The sequence below is a fragment of the Hyaena hyaena genome, unplaced genomic scaffold, assembly GCF_003009895.1.
Source record: "Hyaena hyaena isolate Hyena2069 unplaced genomic scaffold, ASM300989v1 scaffold_31, whole genome shotgun sequence".
Lineage (NCBI taxonomy): Eukaryota > Metazoa > Chordata > Mammalia > Carnivora > Hyaenidae > Hyaena > Hyaena hyaena.
This window is the reverse complement of record NW_024080664.1, coordinates 327046-347962: the sequence shown is the minus strand read 5'-3', so window position 1 is coordinate 347962 and position 20917 is coordinate 327046. Positions and strand designations below refer to the sequence as shown.

The window sequence follows — 20917 nt, the reverse complement described above, 5'->3', positions numbered from 1 at the left end:
ACCGCCCGCTGGCGGAGGGCTCGGTGGGGCTGTTAATCCCGGCACCGCACCTCGCTGCCCGGGTGGCCTGGCAGTGGAAAACTGAGGGGAGGGCTGGGGCATCCGGGCAGCCGGACGCTCTGGGCCTGTGGGTGGCGCATCTGCCGCGTCACTGGGCCTCAAGATTCAGGGATGGGTGGCGTGTAGTAGGAACGCACCGGACAAGTGATGTGTGACTGACGGCGCCATAGACACGGTGCTAGAGAGAAGTTCCGAGCAATGTGGCGGGTAAGGGGAGCCAGGTGAGATCAGGGTCGTCCCCGTGAAGTCACTGACTCCCCAGGTTCTCCAGGGTCTGCAGGAGGCCGACAGAAGGAGACAGGCTCTGCCTGTGAGGGAGCAGCCAGGCGTCCGAGTCGTCCCCGGATGGGCGGGGGCCTTCCTGGTCCTCCTGTGGAGCGCCCCCCAGTCCCGGGGGAGGGGACACGGGGGTGGGAGAGCTTCCTGGGAAGAGTGCTGAGTGGGAGAGGAGTTGCGGCTCACCGCGGAGGGGCCGGGAGCCTGGTGTGGCTGCGCGCCCCCCAGCGGCACAGCGGGCATGGTGGCACGCCCCCTCCAGCGCCTCGGGGTGACCGCGCCCTCGCCGAGATCCTTGTGGGAGGTGATGTCAGGGTGCTGCGTCCGGCACATCTGCTCTGCCCTTCTCTCCGAATGCTGTCGGCAGCTTCCGTTGGCGGCCCGCCTCCCCCTCCCATGCGGTGCTTCCCGTGGGCGCCTTGTCACCACAGAGTGCGGCGGCTAGGCCGCTCGCTTCATGGGCGCCTGGGGGACTCAGGCACTTCAGAGGCAGACTCTTGATTTTGGCTCAGGCCATGATCTCGCAGTTTGTGAGTTCAAGCCCCGCATCAGGCTCTGCATGGAGCCTGCTTGGGATTCTCTCTCCCACCTCTCTCAGCCCCATCCCCCTCTCGCACTCTTTCTCTCAAAGTAAATAAATAAACTTAAAAAAACAGAAAAGAGTGACCACTAGGAGCACAGCCACTTCTTGGGCCTAAAGTAAGAACGTCTGGTGGTTAAACTTAGGGAACGCACCACCCCTTGGAGCCACGGAGGCCTCCCTCTCCTCCCCCTGCACATGTTATCTTCTCAATGCAAAAATGACATGTCCATCGATGACAACTGAGACATCACAGAAGTTAGAAAATAAGGTAAAAGTAAAAACCCTGGTCCCCATCCCCCACCCCATTCAGTCCTGAAGGGCGGCTGCCGCTCAGGGTAGAGCCTCCCGGACGACGTGCTCCAGCTCCAGGTGAATGCAGTGTGCGTGTCTTCTGCAGTGGGCTCTGTCATACGCACTGGACAGAAGTGGAGCCCTTTTTCCTTCTTGACTGAACTGTAGTCTTGGACTTTATTCCACGCTGGTTCACAGGGTCTGTAAGGACTGTGACAGCGGAGGTACCGTTGTCCGTGTCATCAGTTCTTTGTTGCCTTTGTCCTTGCATCTTTAGCTCTGTGCAGGTGTGTGAGAATACCTGCAGGAGCAAATTCTAGAAGTAGAATTGCTGGAACAAAGGTGTATGTGTACACTTGACATTTTGGAGGTGTTTTCAGATTCTCTCGGAAGATGGGAGGAACTGTGGCTCTCCCGACGAGCATAGACATGGCTGCCTCCCCCAGCTGCACCAGCCCAGGCTCCCTCTCAGCCCTCTGAGATTGGTGAGGAGCGGTGGCTTGCTGTTTTATTTTCATTACTAGAGGCCTTGAGTACCTTTTTATATGCCTAAAAGCCATTTGTATTTCTTTACACAATATGTGAGAGAAATGAGAGAAATCAGAATGCGTCTGATTTAGTAGAATTTAGGATGATTCTGGATTGTAACTTTGTTCGCTGTTGCTCTGTTCAGAAGTTTTTCATCTTTAATCAAGTCTGTCTGCCATTGTGTGGTACTTAGGAAGACTTTACTTACCCCAAGACTGGAGAAATATTTTCCTGTTTTGTTCTGTTCTTTAGTCCACGGAAATTTATTTTTGTGACTCGTGCAGACAAGGGAGCTAACTTCGTGTTTCTTCTGAATGGAAGGCCTATCGCCCCACCTCTAGTCTAAGCATTGCATGCTCTTCTTGCTAATGTTATTACCAAATCATCAAGTGTTCACTGGGGTCTTAGGCAAACATGGGAGTATGAGACCCCCCTCTGTAATAAATACCAAGTTGATAAAGTATTCACTGAGGCTAAGAATGGGTTCTGTCCTCTCAAGTTACGAAGAAAAATAGCTGAAGATGGAACTGAGAAGAGTGAAGGACTGTCTCGCTTCACTTTGGTGTCTGTTTCTGAGCACTGGGAGCCTTACTAGAAGGCAGAGGGAAGCCAGGAATTCAGGAGGGTGGAGTTGTACGTGCAGGAAGCCACAACTTGCTACGCCGTTTCACGAACCCATGCTGTCGGAAGGCACCTCATTCTGCGCTCCCCTCCCTGCCTTTCACAGCCTAAGCACAATGGCCAGACGCTGCTGACTCAGGTGTGGAGGCGTTTGAACCTGACGGAGTGTGACTACTTCGGGCTGGAGTTTCAGCACCCCCGGGCCTACTGGGTATGTGCTCCTGCCTCACTCTTGCAGACAAGCTGTGGGTACGTGGTGGGTGCTGGTGGTGCACGTGGCCCTGGGGGAGCCTGGGGGACCTGCAGCAGCGACGGGAGCCACGGAACCTTATCACAGGGCTGTTATTGGGGCTGTCCCGTGGAAATCATGGAGTTCACGTGCCTGTTAGCTAGGCTGAGTTCCCGTCCTCCCTGAATGTGTTCCCCCTGCCAGTCCACGTGCCAAGGAGATCCAGAAACCTCCTCTGGTACATCTGTGTGGTGACCGTTTTGAGCAAACTGTTCTACTAAATTGGTTACCCATCATGTTACTTGATAGATGAGCCTTAAAAAGTATGGAGCTTTAATTTACAGGTAGAACTGTTTTAAAGGTTTACTTCTTTTTTTTTTTTTTTTTTAAGTATTTTTTTATTTATTTCTAGGAGAGAGAGAGAGACAGCGTGAGCAGGGGAGGGTCAGAGAGAGAGGGAGATACAGACTCTGAAACAGGCTCCAGGCTCTGTGCTGGCAGTCAGCACAGAGCCCGACGCGGGGCTCGAACCCACGAACCGCAAGATCATGACCTAAGCGAAAGTCGGACGCTTAACCGACTAAGCCACCCAGGCGCCCCAGGTAGAACTGTTTTAAAAACCAAAATCCTCCTCCAAGTCATTTGCAGAACATAATTTGCAGAACCTATCAGTTCAGTAAGCGTGTCAGCGTCACAGAGTTCAGTCCACCGCTTCGTGCAGTGGCACTCCTGCCATTGTTGTTTACAAGTGCAGCGTCTGCCACAGTTGTTTGGCCTTAACTGATGCCCCTCCAGAAATAATTACTGAATAATTACTGGTACCCATACAGTGCATAGCAACAGCAGTGTGCCGTGACCTCGTGGTGGGGTCCTGTACAGCGTGGCACCTTAGCCTCCTGCCACACTTCTCAAAGCAGGTACTCCTCTACCTCTCCCAGGTGTGTGTTTGTTTGTTTGTTTGTTTTTAATGTTTATTTTTGAGAGAGAGAAAGAGACAGAGCACAAGCAGGGGAGGGGCAGATAGAGTTGGAGACAGAATCTGAAGCAGCTCCAGGCTCTGAACTGTCAGCACAGAGCCCCACGGGGCTCGAACCCACAGACCGTGAGATCATGACCTGAGCCGAAGTCAGACATTCAATCACCTGAGCCCCCCAGGCGCCCCACTCCCAGGTGTTTTATCAGGATTGGACTGGTGTGTGAGTGGAGGGCAAAAATAGGCCCACCTTAAATATCTCTCCTAGTTATAAACAATTCTATATTTTATAACATACTTATTAAATAGAGAAATCATTGAATGCATCTGATCTCTTTTCTTAAATCCTCTTTAGATTTGGCTCGAACCTATGAAGCCCATCATTAGGCAAATACGAAGTAAGTCCTTATTTTAAACTCTTTAAAAATTCTGTTCATTTTAGATGTTTTTGTTCTTGACTGTTCAAATTGAAGGTATGTTCAGATGTTTATTGTCCCTGTAGCAGCAAGGCGATCACCAGCAGCACTTGAACTTGAAAGTCATTTTGCTACTTAGTCTTAACCTATGGTAGCTGGGGATGGGCAGTAATTTAACTCACTTTGTTCTCAGATGTGGCAGTAATCGGATATGCTCTTTGATAGCACTTTAATTTTGGACCAATATGCAAAGATAAATAGCATATGATTTCATTCATATGTGGAATTTAAGGAAAAAACCAGATGAACATATGGGAAGAGGAGGAGAAGAGAGAGGGAAACAAACCACAAAAGACTCTTAATGACAGAATAAACAAGGGCTGATGGAGGGAGGGAGGTTGGCGATGGGCTAAATGGGGGACGGGTATTAAGGAGGGCACTCGCAGTGAGCACTGCGTGTCATATGCAAGTGATGAATTACTCGGTTCTACTCTGGAAACCAATACTACACTGTAAACTAATTTGAATTTAAACAAAAAAATAAGAATGCAGTTTCTGAGTTATAAAAAGACATTGAGGTTCAGTTAGCATTTGTATTTTTTTAACAGTTTTTTTTTTCTAGAGAGAACGTGTGTGACTGGGGAGAGGGGTGGAGAGAGAAGAATCTTGAACAGACTCCATGCTCCGCACAGAGCCCAACACAGGGCTCAATCCCACAATCCTGAGATCGTGACCCAAGCCAAAATCAAGAGTCAGACACTCAACTGACTGAGCCACTCAGGCACCCCCACATTTTTTTAAACAATTTTTTGTGATTTTTTTTTCTTTAGTATAGTTGACAATTCAATTACATTTATAATTTTAAACATAATTATCTTTGTTAGTCTCTATTAAATTTGTTACGTTGAGGCACATGGTACTGCCTCTTAACTTAGTATACAGTGCATATGCTGCTGTCCAGGGCTCCGGATTTACCTGCAGGCTTTGTAGTAGCAGATGGGGGAGAAGGGCAAATGCCATAGCTTCATCAGTCAGTGGTGGCCTCAGGCCGCGTGGGGCGTCATCACAGGTAGCAGAACAGCCCCTCTTTCCTTCTTGGTGAAAATTAATGGGTGCGTTACTATAAAATTTCAGTAAAGCTAAGATCCTCAGATGAGCTAATAATACCTTGTGCTTTTTCTTTACAGCAGCCAGGTTGTTCTGGTTTAGTATAGTGAGTGATGACAACATTTTTCTTTCACTAAAGTGTAGAAAGATCTCAAAACATAGTGGGATGGACCTTATTTGTGAAGTTTAAAATGTTTCTTTTCATAGGGCCAAAGAACGCATTGCTCCGTCTAGCAGTGAAATTTTTCCCACCTGATCCGGGTCAGTTGCAGGAAGAATACACAAGGTAAAGAGCCCCTCCTAAACCACAGCTGTGTCTGCAGGGTCTAGAATCCACCTGGATCTCCTGCAGCACCTGGCTCATCAGGTGCTCCGGAGATATGTATTCAAAGAATGAATGAATACATCTTCATTCACATAAAAGGTGTTATCAATGTGTTGTATTAAAAGAAGCATTTAACTCTTGCTTGTACAAACACAAATGCCGGCGGAGCTTGGAAGAGGGTTTACGGTACAAATCCGGGGACAAAGATAGGGGTGTGTGTTAGTGTGCTATTGAACTGATACCCTCCCACTGAGCACAGATTTACGCATGTGCATAACCTTGTCAGAAGCTTCGCCCATATGCCCAAAATACACTCAAGTGAGAGAATGCCAAGCTCGGGAGTCCATATGAATCTATGAGCAGAAATATTTTTTAGGTGATTTCTTTTGGATCACTCTCTTGCATTCGAGATTGATTCTTCATAGAAATGATTGAAAGAAAATGTTTACAGTTACTTCATCTGGACACAGGTTATGGAAGGTTTTTTTCTTGTGTTTTATGTACCAGCTCAAAACCCAAAATCAGATATAAAATGAAAGAGAACTATGATATCATTGTGGTGGTACCAGCCTTTCTGACGAAAAAAAAAAAAAGGATTCATACTTAAATCATGGGCATCTTATGAATCTGTCTTTAGAGGTTCTTGTAGAACACTGTGATATGACAGAGTCACAGATTGTCAGCCGCGAGGAGATGGAGGGGTCCCAGTAGCCCAGCCGCTCACTTCGTGGGTAAGGAAACAACCAAGGACAGCAGAAAGCATTGTTACGAATGAATACAGACGCCTCTTCAGGGTATATTAAGTGCCTGGCATTTCCCAAAAAAGTCCTCTCTGAGGGAATAACAGGTAACAGGAAGTGTTACCTAGCTCTGGGTCCAAGCCAACTTTATGCAGAAGGTCCCTTTTTTTATTCATTAAAAAAAGCAGCAGTTTATGATAAAAGAAGAAAAACCTCAAAATACAGCTACATGGAGTAAAAAGCAAATGTTCCCCTTCACTCCCTGTCCACTGTGCTGTCCCCAGAAGTAGTTACGCTTGAGGTGTGCCTTCCAGACGAATTCACAGCAATGTATATAAATGGACCCAGGTCTTTAAAGAAATAACAGTTCACAAAGTGGTATCACACTGTATCCCACACCTAGAACCGTCAGTTGGTTGGGTTGTTTTGTCTTGTTTTATTATCCACATGGCTGTAGTACGTACGCCGTGGCTGTCTCTCTGCTTATATTTCATATGCCTATAATCTACTTTACTGAATTATTCTCCTATTGGTGCATATTTAGATGATTTCCAGTTTTCCTCTGCTATATTGCTGCAAACAAACAGCCTTGTCCACACACCTCTGTAAGCTCTAGAAAATATTTCGCCAGAAGAGTTTCATAAAAGTGAAATTGCTAAGCTAAAGGGTAGGCACATTTAAATTTTAAGAGAATACAGTAAATTTTAACAGCTCAGTCCAAGTATAAATTGCAAGGACAGACAGAGTTTGTCTGCTCCATTCTAGATCCTGCCCCAGAGTAGTACCTGGAACGTGTGCCAGCTCAGTCATTGCTGTTGATGGATGAACACACGTGTGTGTTTATGAATATTGCCTTCCCGAGGCACAGTCAGGAGTACCCATTTCTCAGATCCTAGCCAAGACCAATTAGCATCAGTCTAAAACTTCCATAACCACGTTTTAAGCTCTGTCTGAATTGGATATTTCTGCACTTTCACAACAGAATCATTGAGTGGAGTTTTGTGTGTGTGACAGAAGTGACATGAATTTGTGAGCTTGCCCTTAAAGGTGTGGTGCGTCTGGGAGGCGAGCATCTGAGTGCTCCCGAGTGTGCGGAGCTGCTGCCTGCGAAGGGCCGCCTGTGACTTCGCCTTTGCTCACGGTCTATACTGGTGTCACCGGTCACTGCAGTTTCCGGGGCCCCCGTGCTGTCCTGCGACGGAGACGTGGGGGGTCTGCTCTAGGGCCTTCGGAGCTGATACCTGTGGTGTCTTGAACTCCCTTCTAGGTACCTGTTCGCCTTGCAGCTGAAGAGAGACCTCCTGGAGGAGCGCCTGCCCTGCGCGGACACCACGGCCGCCCTTCTGGCAGCCCACCTCCTGCAGTGTTAGTGTCTCCCTGCCTCGGGAGGAGGGCGGACGTGACCTGTGACCTGACTCACCCAGGGTTCTGAGTGTGTTGGAAGAATGGTCTTTGATTTGAGTATTTCCTCTGATAAGCTGAAGATTAACGTCTATGGAGTAGAAGTCCTTGAGACAGACAGTCTCCACCCAGGAAAGGAAGGCTCAAGGCCAAGATCTGCAGCCACACAAATTCTTCCAGAATGTCTCTCCTTTGTGTTTCCCGCATTTCCCCCATACATATCTTGAGTCTGGGAGCCAAGGGACAGCCCTGACCCTCAGCACCCCCGAAAGAGCCCCTCTGGTGACAAGTCATGCATCAAACCCTGAGGGAAGAGATCACATTTCTCAGTATGTCACACAGCAAGAGACAGCTCAGAAGAATGGGAAAAACCACAGTGTAGGAAGAGGTTCCGAAAACCGGGTGTGTGCCACTGACCGGGCAGAAAGAAGGAAGCACCGCTTCTGGACTAGGGTCCCTGGCACAGAACTCACGTGTCTGAAATTTGAGCACAGAAAGTAGAATGTAGAAAAGTGTCGGGAATCATAGGGACTAATAAGTATGTGGGTTAATTTGCGGTTTACTTGGTCCCTCCCACCCCCACACCTTGTACAAACAGCAAATTCCATCACTGCTGGCACTTGTTGGTATAAGTTTTCAAAGTGACTTCGTTATTTTTTGTTGGGTTTGAGGTCTTCTCAGAGAGACAGCTGACTTTTCAGTGCGAATGGTCCTTTGGCAATGCCGCCCGTTCAAGGGCCATGTAGGGTGTGGGTATGGTAACCTGTCAAGCCGTCACCCTGCCCTTGGAAGTGTGCTGCGTCCTCTGCGGCAGCCTGCAGAGACAGGGCCACCAGCTGCAGCTTGTGACTCTGAGCCGGGTCGCCTGGCTGTAGGAGACGTGATGGAGCAGCTGCTGACAGCGTGATGGGGTCTGAGGTTCAGGAGTCCTGCGCGGGGGCCATGTCCTTCTTGGGGGGCCATACCCTGCTCACAGGCAGCCGTGTCCATTGTGGGGACAGCCCACCCGCATGTGTGGCGCAGTGCAAGCAACTTTTCTGTGAACTTGAGATGGTCTCAAAGCAAAAAAGAAGTTTATTGTTTAAGATTATTGAGCTTTAGGTATGATTCTTGAAACATTAGTAGCCTCAGGCTTCAGGAAATTAGAAAGAGACATTGTTCCTCAAGAATTTGAGAGGCCCTGAAGGAAACAGTGATTTAAAATGCATTATCCTGAAACAAATAAAATAAGATACATATTCCTGGTCACAGCAGTCTTGAGGCTGCAGACAAATCAAGTGAGGTTTAAAAAACACAGCAAACCCTTCAGGATAAACTGGCGGCTCAGTATCAGCCTCGCTGGAGTCACTCACCAAAATCTTTGTTCCTCAGAACTCAGCAAAAACTTTTTTTTTTTTAATTTTTTTTTTAACATTTATTCATTTTTAAGAGACAGAGAGACAGAGCACAAACTGGGAAGGAGCAGAGAGAGAGGGAGACACAGAATCTGAAAGAGGCTCCAAGCTCTGAGCTGTCAGCACAGAGCCCAATGCAGGGCTCAAACTTGCAAACCATGAGAGCATGACATGAGCTGAAGTCAGATGCTTAACCGACTGAACCACCCAGGCGCCCCAAAAACTTCTTTACCTGCCTTTATATTTGCCTTTAATAGCTTAAGATAGGTGGGGAAGTAAAATACAGAATCTTGTTCATAAAATAAAAATATTTATATATTCTTTTGCTACAGATTTAGGGTAATTTTTTTCTACCTTTAATTCATGCATTTGCATGTACAAATGCTTATATTTTTCTTTATTTGAAAATTAGAATTACTGACTGTTGTTATCTCACTTCAGCGGAAATAGGAGATTATGATGAAACCCTGGATCGAGAGCACCTTAAAGTGAATGAGTACCTGCCCAGTCAGGAACGTTCTCTTGAGAAGATTCTAGAATTCCATCGGAAGCACACGTGAGTCTGTCAGAGTCTGTCACTGCCCTGTAACGATGAACTAGTGTATTTAAGGAACAGAGCCACCACTAAGGCTTCTGCAAGACTGACTGAAGTGACCGCCGTCCACTCCCCGGGAAGCACAGTCCCACTGCTTTAGAAAGGCCGGAAGGGACGTCAGGGCCCCGGTGGGAGTGACCAGAGGGCAGAGTGTCAGGGACAGCCGTGGGGTCCCACCACGGGCATGAGCACTCTGAACTAAACACTGAGAAACGTGTTATGAGCCGGCCGAGTGGCAGTGGGCCCGCTCTCTGACTGACTTGATGCTGGTGTGCCCTCTCCAGTTGAAGAGAGGTGCAGGAGGGAGGGCCAGGGCCGAGGACCTGAAGAAGGTAGCTCTCCCAAAGGGAGAGCAGACGGGAGAGGGGCCTGATGGCCTGGCCTTGTCCTTGAGAAGGGGCCTGTGGACATGCAGTTTATGTTGGCCTAGCAGCCCTCATGGGCAAAGCTCTGCGGGACGCCCCCTCACCCTCTCATCGGAGGTTTGGGTGGCCGCTGTTTGTCAGTCACCACTGTCCACACTTGGTGGGGGCAGTTTGAACACCATGGACCAAGATACTCACCCTGGAGGACTTTACCCCGGCAAGACTGCATGCTTCTCTTGCAGTTTGCTGCTCACAGGCACTTGAAGAGTGCCTCTTGTGTGCTGGCATCGAGATGGGCACTGGACACGTGAATATATTGCTGTGCACTGTGGTGTGCAAGCTGAAGGGCAGACGGAGCAGCCGGGGTGAGAAAGGGTGAGCGGCTGGGCTGCTTGAGCCGCCAGGCATCTTTGAGGAATTGGCCACATAGGGCTGGTGAGGGGGCGCTCCAGGCAGAGGCAGCAGCCTGGGAGGGTCCAGGAGCCGCAGCAGCCTGCCCGCAGCTACACCGGAATTTCCGGTTTGGGTGGAGGTGCAAGTAATGGTGCCTGCTGCTGACAGAAGGCTGTGTGACCCCACTGCACGGCAAGACCGAGTGAAGGCGCCAGCCCCTCTCGGTGTCACGGTCAGGGCCACCTCTTAGTGTCAGGGCTCAGCACACTGGGACATAGGAACAAAGGGCTGTCTCCCAGTGCCTGTCCCCAAGCAGATGGTCACTTGTTGGGGATTTGTTCCTGGGGTTGGGACAAGGCACTGCAGGGTCAAGGGTCCCACCAAGGTATCTGTGCCAGCAGGTGGGTGGGTCTGGGATGCAGGCAGAGTGTTGTCAACACATTGGCCACATCAGTCCCTTCAGGTCACCCAGGGAAGAGAGGGTAGACACAGATGGAAGAGCAGAGCCCAGGACGGACCCCTGAAGACTGGCCTTGAGGGGGGGAGTCGGAAGGGGGCACCACCAGAGGTCCTGAGAACAGGGCAACGAGCATGGGGGCCTTGGGCCCTGAAGGACGGTATGTCAGGAAAGGGTTGAGGCCCCCACTGGGCGTGGCGAGTGTGGCCGCACACATGTCTGTGAGGGGAGGTAATGGTGCGGGTCTGTGAGCAGTCACTCTGAGAGCCGGCGCAAGGGCGGCTGTGCTCGGTGTTCACGTGCTTGCGTGTGTGTGTGTGTGTGTGTGTGTGTGTGTGTGTGTGTGCGCGCGCGCGCATGCGCACGCGCGCTATGGGTATGTCTCAAGGTGGCTGCTTTAAAAATTCGTGAAAGCCTCTTGGAGAAAGAAGAATCAGGTGATGTTTCACATGGGATAAAACCTGGGTTCTTTCCAACAGAGTGCCGCCATCCCTGAGCTCAGCTGTCTCTGGGCTCCCATGATCTTTCTTTTTACTTTTTGTAAGATATTTAGGGGCGCCCAGGTGGCTCTGTCGGTTTAGCGTCCGACTTCAGCTCAGGTCATGATCTCACGGTTCATGGGTTCGAGCTCCATGTTGGGCTCTGTGCTGACAGCTAGCTCAGAGCCTGGAGGTGTTTCAGATTCTGTGCCTCCCCCTTTCTGCCCCTTCCCTGCTCATGCGTGCGTGCGCTCTTTCTCTCTCTCTCTCTCTCTCTCTCTCTATCTCTGTCTCAAAAATAAATAAACATTAAAACATTCAGTAATGTCTACACCAAGGTGGGGCTCAAACTCACAACTCCGGGGTCAAGAGTTGCACACTCCTTTGATCCAGCCAGGCACCCCTCATGGTTCTAATGTGCTCACTTTGTCCTTCAGTCATCAGATATTTCCTGTGCTTCTTTTATTTTTTTTTAATCATTTCTTACGTAGGATTTTTAAATCATTTCTTAAGCCGACACTGAGTGCTCCGACTCCACGGCCTCCCCTGCCTCCCTCACCCTCAGGAGACCTGGCTGAGACTCCAGGAGTGGGTTGCCTGAGGCGCAGGCTCCTCCCATGGTGAAACCAAAGCACTGTGGTGGGGGATGGGCACAGGGTAGGCGCCTCCCCTTCCAAAGGAATGGACTGGAAGGAAGAAAAGGGTGACAGGTCTCAGGCAAGTCCAGAACCAGCAGAGCAAATGACATTAAGCCTTAAGGCTCAGGAATAATCCTCTTTGGCTCTGCTCTGCCCTCCGTCCCCCCACCCCACCCCGGGCTGCTCAGGCAGCCTTGGCCTTGGAAAGCTGAGCAAGGGCCAGTTGTGTCCCCAGCCCCCACCCTCTTCCACCCTGGCCTGTGATGGGAGAGGCAGCCCTGACCGGGGTTGCCTTTGGAGTCCTCCCTCCACTGTCCTGTTTCCAGCGCGGTGGCTGGGCCACACTGATCACCACCACCGCTTGGCCACACCTCGGGGTTCCCATTTTCTGTAGTACAGGCTGTTCCACATCTTACAATTCTGCTTCCTTTCTGCATCAGCTGCCACGTGTCGGGCGTCTCTCTCCTGCACACTGGCTGTCAGCAGAGCGGCCCAGCCGCACCTTCAGCACTTTGCTTAGAAATCTCTCCAGCCCGGGGTGCCCGGAGGGCCCCGTCAGTTAAGCACCCTACTCTTGATTTCGGCTCATGGTTCTTGAGATCGCACCCTGCGTCAGGCTCTCCACTAAACGCTAGGACGTGACTGTAACTCAGCCAAGTGTCGGGCCACTTTATAAAAGGATCGCCTTTTGTCCCATTTCCAAGAACGTATTCCTCACTTCTGTCTGAGACCTTGCCGGAATGATCTTTTCCATCCTCGTGGCTACCAAATGTTGTTCAAGAAGGTTTAGGGCTTCTCTGAGAAGAAAGGCTGTTTCTCCGCTCTCTTCTCCTTCTTAGCCCTCACCAGAACCTCCCTCAGCATCCCGAACGCTAGCCGCCCCTCAGAGCTCCCCCAGCCCCGCCCAGCACCCCTCCCGGTCACTGGAGGCACTGGGACACCACGGACAGTGGTCTTCCTGCTTGATGATCATTTATCAAATACAAGCTGATAGTCAGGTGTCCACATCAGACTCAAAGAATGGAAGTTTCAGTCCAAGAATAGAAACCGTGGGAAGGGCTGTTCCTTAAAGATCCAGAAGCTTAAGCATGTGGGAGTGAGAGGGAGAGTTATTGATGGAGAACCCCACATGTCGGGCACAGGCCAGGCGTGGGGTGCTCCTAACCAGGATGCTGTCTGTCCCCTTTGCCCAGCTGTGCCCTCTCTGAGCAGCAGCCAGTGTGACACAGGCCACGGTCAGTTCCCCAGGAGCGTGACTGTGGACTGTGCACTTGAGAAACATGTTTTTATTCAGTTTCATAATTTTATCCTTACAAAAATTATATTCTCATGGTTAGACTTGTACATTATGAAAGTGGTTTTTTAAAGTATGAAATGGGTGTGATGAGATACTGGTGCTGTCCGTGGTTTCCCTGTTTCGTACCGGGCTTTGTGGTCAGTGTCTGCACATCATCTTGTCAGTGTTCAGAACAAATTACAAGGCGGAGCATCTAAGCTCATTTATTGCGTACGAAAAAACATTCCACCGATCAGGAATGGGTCACAGGAGAGGCGCCTGGGGGGCTCAGTCGGTTAGCGTCTGACTTCGGCTCAGGTCATGATCTCACGGTTTCTGGTCTCGAGCCCCGCGTCGGGCTCTGTGCTGACAGCTCAGAGCCTGGAGCTGCTTCAGATTCTGTGTCTCCCTTTCTCTCTGACCCTCCCCTGCTCACACCGTTTCTCTCTCTCTCTCTCTCTCTCTCTCTGTCTCCCTCTCTCTCTCAGAAATAAATAAACAACATTAAAAAAAAAAAAAAAAAGGAGTGGGTCACAGGATAGAGGGAAACGGACAGTTTCTTTGGCCTGTGTGTGCCCAGCTGCTTTTCTGGTGGAGAACACTCTCACCATGAGCCGTCCGCTGTCTAAAACAGCCTCCTGTGGAGCCTTGTTTCATTCTGTTATGTTTTCCTGATGGGTTTTGTTTTGGCTCTTTTAGACATCAAGTCGTTTTCAGTGCTGTGATCATGCTGTCCTTTATTTTAGGGGCCAGACGCCTGCTGAGTCCGATTTCCAGGTGCTCGAAATTGCCCGAAAGTTGGAAATGTATGGCATCCGATTTCACGCCGCTTCTGACAGGGAGGGGGCCAGAATCAACCTGGCCGTCTCCCACATGGGTGTCCACGTGTTCCAGGTAGGGAGGGACAGGGGTGTGAGGACTGGCTGGGGCTTGATTTGACACATGTTGGTAAATGTTCGTTGTGATGCTGAAGGTCCTGGCCTGGCAGGGAGAACCAGCTTGTCCGTCTCCTCCCTGTCCTTGTCCTCGCTGTCACAGAGCCCTCTGCCCCCCAGGGCAGCCAGGCGCGTGCCATCATTCTAATGCTGAGCCACGGTTCCTCTCTTTAGAACCTTCAGCAGAAACACTGGCTTGCTCGTGCCACAAGCATGGACCTGCCACAGGTCTGGGGGTGCTGCTCTGTGAGGGGTCATTTCAGTATAGAAGAAAGAACAGACCAGAAAGTATCAGAGGCTCTTGCACGTGATAAGCGTCAGTAGCAGCCTTCAGGAACTTTTGTATTAGCCATGTATGGACATGCGATTGGTGACATAAAAGGGCCGCTAAGTTCTGCCTGCAGCCACACATGCGTGTGCTTGTGTGTGTGCTATGGAAGCATCCAAAAGCAGAGAAACACAGCCCCTTCGCACCTGGAGGGCTCCGCATGCCCCTCCCTCGGGCTGGGTGGCCCAGGTGCTGCTGCCGTCCCCTCTCGGGAGTCCTCTGTCTGTCCTTGCAGAACTGCGGCCTACAGTAGCACGTGGCCATCCTGCAAAGGCCTGCTCCTTGCTGACCGCCAGGGAAGGCTGCAGCCTTTGAGCCCGGGGCTGTGATCATGGCTCTTTCCTCTGTGGGCTCTCTTATTTTTTTTTTTTAAGTTTATTTATTTATTTTGAGGGGGTTGGGGGAGAGACCGAAGGAGAGAGAGAATCCCAAGCAGGCTCCGCACTGCCAGCACAGAGCCCAACGAGGGGTTTGATCTCGTGAACCGTGAAATCAGGACCTGAGCCAAAATCAAGAGTCAGATGATTAACCTACTGAGCCACCCAGGCGCCCCGCCTATGGGCTCTCTTTAGCCTGTGTTTGCCTAAAATGGCTTGTCTAATCAAGGCCCCTATAGTCAAGCCTTGCTTTCTTTTCCTTTTCTTTTCCTTTTTTAACCTAGCCATCAAATTTCAGTTTCCTATTGGGGAAGAAAAATAATTCATAAACAACATTAATTGTGACACATTGTATACTGACCGACAGGCAGAGGACGCGCCAGGCACACCAAGTGAGCTGGTGGACTCGTGGCCTCCCACACCTGCTCACTCAGATGATAGTTCTGCCATCATGCGTGATGAAAATCACACGTCCATCCAAATCCAGACAGTGTAATTCTTCCAGAAAAGGATAGCTAATTTGTAACTGGAAGAAGTTAGAAGCAGAAATTAGAGATTTCAAGTTAAACACTTTAGATGGAATTCATTTTTACTCCCTCAAATCCCCACCAGAATGATGATGAAGGGATTTTCTTTAAACTGAGTAAGAAGACCAGAAAAGGAAACCACAGTGTCAGTGACATTTTGGAGGTCAGGAAGTGGGCAGATGCCCGGGAAGAGCAGAGTAGAAGTAGCTGACCTCCCGTGGTCTGCAGTGGGGAGGAGTGGGGAGCAGGCCGCCATGTCCCCAGGAGTTGGGAAGGGTACCTCATGCTGGCCCGGGCCAGCTGGGGCTGGAAGCAGCCTGGTTTCACCCATGGGAGGGACACGTGCAGCCCCAGAGCTGAGGCAGCAACTCCCCCACCCCCGGCCCCTGTCCCCTCCAGGGTACGGCTTGGATGGTGGATGTGAGGTCCCCCACGCAGAGTGTGGGGTGAAGGGACAGCCCGTCATCTCCATGTGGCCACGGGCCCTCCCCGTCTCAGCTCCCCTGGACTGGCGGCCAGGCTGACATGTGCAGAGAATATACGACACGCGGTTTTGCAGAGGTGTGACACTCCTAGAGGAGAGGAGAGGCCAGCGTGGCAGCAATGGGGGGTGGGGGGCCTCAGGCTGGCGGCCAGGCCCGACAGCACCTGCCAGCACGCAGGCAGCCTGCAGAAAATTGTCTCATATATCAGCCTCCACAGAAGAGTTTTAAATTCTGCACAGAGGGTTTAGGCTGAATTAGTGATGGGAACATAGAGAATTGAGTAAATGAAAAGAGGCACTTAATAAGTCAAGAAAAAGTAAAAGTAAAGGACAAAATATAGTAAGAATTCACCACAGCTCAGCCTGTGAACTGCACTCACACGATCAATAATATGAAAACCAAATTTAAAATTCAGCGGCCATGGGGGCGCCTGGGTGGCTTAGTCGGTTAAGCGTCCGACTTTCACTTAGGTCATGATCTCGCGGTTCGTGGGTTCGAGCCCTGCGTCGGGCTCTGTGCTGACTGCCAGCTCAGAGCCTGGAGCCTGTTTCAGTCTGTGACTCCCTCTCTCTCTGACCCTCCCCTGCTCACGCTGTCTCTCTCTCTCTCTCTCTCCTAGAAATAAATAAAACATTTAAAAAAAAATAAAATTCAGCGGCCATGGAGTGGTGCAGGGGTGCTCAGGAGGCCGGGTCTCCTACAGGCACCCGAGGCGGGCACCAGAGCTGCTGGGGAGGGTGGGGGTTTCTGTCCCAGCAAGAGGGCTTGAGCGTGGGGCCCACATGCCTGGGTCTTGTCTCGGGCCTTGCCTGACGTTTCTAACTAAGCCGTGGGTGGTCTCATGCAGATCAGCGTGAGAGCAGCGCTGCTGCTGCTCAGTTGTAGAAAGCAGTTTAGAGAGCTCTTTCTCTCTCTAAATAAATAAATACTCTCCTTCCTCTATATAAATAAATAAATGAACTTTAAAAGGAGGGAGGGTGTCTGGGACTCAGTTAAGTGACTCTTTTCTTTAAATTTTTTTAATGTTTTATTTATTTCTGAGAAAGAGAGCATGAGCAGGGGAGGGTCAGAGAGAGAGGGAGACACAGAATCGGAAGCAGGCTCCAGTCTATGAGCTGACTGTCAGCACAGAGCCCAGCACAGGTCTCGAACCCAGGAACTGTGTGATCATGACCTGAGCCGAAGTGGGACGCTTAACTGACTGAACCACCCAGGCTCCCCAAGTGTCTGACTCTTGATTTCGGCTCAGGTCATGATTTCATTGGTTTGTGGGATCGAGCCCCGAGTCGGGCTCTGTGCTGACAGTCCCAGAGCCTGCTTGAGATTCTCTCTCTCCCCCCTCTCTGCCCCTCTTCTGCTCGGTCACCTACATGCCTGCTCTCTCTCAAAATAAATAAATATACTTTAAAGAATATTAATAGTAATTTGTAGGAAGGCTGTATCAAAGACATCAGGTTTTCCTAAAACAAGCAGATTTGTATATTTAGTGTTGACATTTTAATCCAGAGTCCTTCCAAATATAATTGTAAAGTATCAAGTGGGTTGTTGTGCTATCTGGCAAGTTTGTTAATTTAAACATTTCTCTGTTTCTGGGTGCCTGAATGGCTGAGTCAGTTGAGCTCATCCAACTTCTGCTCAGGTCATGGTCTCATAGTTTGCGAGTTCAAGCCCGGTGTTGGGCTCTCTGTCAGAGATCCTCTTTCCTCCTCTGTCTCTCTGCCCCTCCCCTGCTTGCACTCATTTTCAAAAATAAGTATTAAAAAATAAGTAAATAATAAACATTATCTTTTTGTGAAAGTGTGTGTGTGTGTGTGTGTGTGTGTGTGTGTCTGGATTACAGTGTGTCTGAGTGTCCATCTCTTGGGTTTCAGGGCACCACCAAGATTAACACTTTCAACTGGTCCAGAGTACGAAAACTCAGCTTCAAGAGGAAAAGGTTTCTCATCAAACTGCACCCAGAGGTCCATGTAAGTATGATTTCAAGCACTTTCTAAATTTTAAGAGAACTTACTCTGCTAGAATATTGACTTCTCAAATTACTTTATAAATCACTTGAGTGTGATGCACACAAGAGTTTGAGGACGGGATCTGGAATTGTGCGGAAGGGCTTTTGGGTACTCTGCCCAGTAGGGCTGCTACTGAGGGTAGGTCGGCGTCCCAGCGGGACCTGCGTACACAGCTCCTCCCAGCCGGCTCTCAGCGTTAGCCGGGTCCGGGGTGAGAGGGAGAAGCTCCTGGGGGCTGCTGAGAACAGTCCATTTACTCCAGCCTCTTTGTTCTCCAGGTAAGAGGCCGTGGTCTGAAGGCCCACAGCACGTTAGCGTTAGAGTGTCCATCCCCGTAGGCTGAGGGCCACTCCCAGTGTGCTCCTGTTTCTTTGATTCAGAAATTAGCCTTTTACTAGCTCTAATTGGAAAACCCTTGATTTTCAAAAAATAAGTACTCCTTTCATTTGAGAATGTCAGTCAATAAAATAACTATGCATGAATTTACTGAAATGGGTAAAGATGGAAAAAGTAAATGTCTCTATAAGTGTGACAGGAAGAATCCGGTACTTGAAGCAAGTCGAAGGTATCCACCTTGGTACATTTCCAGTGTACAGAGGAGGTTAGGAAGCCAGAGTAGATTAGCCGAGCGTGGCGGTTGAGGCATAAGAGGCTGTGTCAGCGAAGACATGCTTCATGGTGGGAGATTTAAGCCCTGAGCCAGTAGAGAAGAAAGGCTCTACTTAAGCTTTTAAAAGGCACTTGATTAGCAAGAGCTTTTGTCAAACAGCGGGTTCCTGAGCTGCCTTGGCGCTTACTTTCTGTAGAAGCCGGAAAAGATGGCTTGTTTCTTACTCAAGCATCTGCCGTAGGGATGGAAGGGAAGAATAAGGAAACATACATGAAATGCAGGTAAAGGGCTGCTGTTTTCTCCGTGAGTGAAAGAAAGGGTGCTGTTGTGACAAGCAGGGAACCCTCACCCAGCCCCATGTGCCAGAGCAGCAGCGCAACACCCCACCAAAGCCCAGGGCTGCAGCCACACCCATCCGCAGCAGTTACCGCTTGTGTCCATCAGCACTTAGATGTTTTTTTTTTTTAATGTTTTATTTATTTCTAGGAGAGAGAGAGACAGCGTGAGCAGGGGAGGGTCAGAGAGAGAGGGAGTCACAGACTGAAACAGGCTCTAGGCTCTGAGCTGGCAGTCAGCACAGAGCCCGACGCGGGGCTCGAACCCACGAACCGCGAGATCATAACCTAAGCAAAAGTCAGACGCTTAACCGACTAAGCCACCCAGGCGCCTCCATCAGCACTTAGATGTTAAAGACTGAATCCAGACGTCCGGGCAGGATAGTCTTTCTAGAAGGTAATTTAGTAATACATCACAAATTCAAAAATGGGCATTGTTGGGGCACCTGGCTGGCTCAGCTGGAAGAGTGTGTGACTCTTGATATTAGGGTCATGAGTTCGAGCCCCGTGTCAGGTGTAGAGGTTACTTAAATAAATAATTTTTAAAAATCTGCATTGTTTTAAGCTCAGTATAACAATTCTAGGAATTTATCCTGGGGAGTGACTATGAGAGATGAGGCAGTAGTTTCTTCAAGATGGTGTGTGTGAGCCTTTAAAACTACGCCATGGGCATCCAGCACATCCCAGACTCCACAGGGAGATGATTGGTCAACAGTGTAGAAGTCATTGCCTGACAGAGAGGATGCCCTGGTTTGCTGGGTGGGATGTGTCCCAAGGAGATGCGTGTAAATGTTAGCAGTTGTGTGATCATAGGTGACTGCATTTTTCTGATCATTTCTGAAGTGAATATGTAGATAGCTATTTTTCTTCTCTTACGTAAATGGCACCAGAAGTCTTTATAGATAATACAGGGAAAAAATTCTTCCTAAATTTTTAAGTTTATTTATTTATTTATTTTAAATGTTTCTTTTTGAGGGGTGCCTGGGTGGCTCAGTCAGTTAAGCGTCCAACTTCTGCTCGGGTCACAATCTCATGGTTCATGGGTTTGAGCCCCACGTTGGACTCTGTGCTGACAGCCAGCTCAGAGCCTGGGGCCTGTTTCGGATTCTGTGTCTCCCTCTCTCTCTGACCCTCCCCTGCTCACGCTGTATCTCTCTCTCAGAAATGAATAAAATATTTTTAAAAAATTTTTTAATAAATAAATATTTATTTTTGAGAGAGAGTGCACACCACCCACAAGCGTGCCTGTGAGTGGGGGAGGGACAGAGAGAGAGGGAGACAGAATCCGAAGCAGCTCCAGGCTCCAAGCTGTCACCACAGAGCCTGACCTATGGCCCCAACCCGTGAACTGCAATATCATAACCTGAGCCAAAGTCCAACGCTTAACTGACTGAGCCACCCAGACGCCCCAAGTTTATTTTGAGAGGGAGTGCATGCGCACACACTTGCACTTGAGCAGTGAGGGGCAGAGAGAAGGGAAGAGAGAATCCCAAGCAGGTTCCCTGCTGTCAGCACAGAGCCCAACTCAGAACTTGATCTCATAACTGTGACATCATGAACTTAGCAAAAATCAAGGGTGAGATGCTCAACCTGCTGAGCAGGTCCCCCCAAAATATCTTCCTAATGTTTAACTTTGAATAAAAATCTGTTGTCTGAATGCCTCCTAAATTTTCTTGAATTAGTAGCTTGAACCTTTGTACTTTGTTTCTAGGGACCTTACCAGGACACGCTAGAGTTCTTATTGGGTAGCAGAGATGGATGCAAGAACTTCTGGAAGATCTGTGTGGAATATCACACCTTCTTTCGACTCGTTGATCAGCCTCAGCCCAGAGCTAAAGCTGCCCTCTTCAGCAGGGGCTCCTCCTTCAGATACAGGTGGGGCCGCCACACGCCGGCCGGGCCCTGCTGGCTTTGTAGGACTAAGAGTGTGCGTGTCCCCGGTCAGGAAACAACCGCTGTGAGACGGTTCAGGGAGTTACATACAGAACGCGGCTACTATGAAACTGGCGAGAGCAAATCCAGTAAAATAGTGGAAAAAATAGTTCTGATAAAAACTGTAGAAAATCAGGCATGCTTATCACAAAGCAGAACTTTACAGTGTCTCTGGGAGCCTAGAGGGCTGGCAGGTATGATTTTGCCTTCATGAAAAATCAGTGCTGGGAATTGC

General features: G+C 49.6%; 1 protein-coding gene across 5 annotated transcripts in view; it reads left to right on the top strand.

Annotated features, from left to right (window-relative positions):
• Positions 1 to 20917, top strand: part of FARP2 (FERM, ARH/RhoGEF and pleckstrin domain protein 2) — a 104866-nt gene that overhangs the window by 45409 nt on the left and 38540 nt on the right. For 4 of the 5 annotated variants that reach the window (XM_039228536.1, XM_039228535.1, XM_039228534.1 and 1 more), the window contains exons 3-10: positions 2466 to 2570; positions 3917 to 3959; positions 5292 to 5370; positions 7417 to 7514; positions 9386 to 9500; positions 13894 to 14041; positions 17671 to 17766; positions 20462 to 20625. In XM_039228536.1, coding sequence (XP_039084467.1) covers positions 2466 to 2570; positions 3917 to 3959; positions 5292 to 5370; positions 7417 to 7514; positions 9386 to 9500; positions 13894 to 14041; positions 17671 to 17766; positions 20462 to 20625 — 848 coding nt within the window. The remainder of the gene's footprint in view (positions 1 to 2465; positions 2571 to 3916; positions 3960 to 5291; positions 5371 to 7416; positions 7515 to 9385; positions 9501 to 13893; positions 14042 to 17670; positions 17767 to 20461; positions 20626 to 20917) is intronic. The other variant, XM_039228533.1, reaches the window with a different exon arrangement.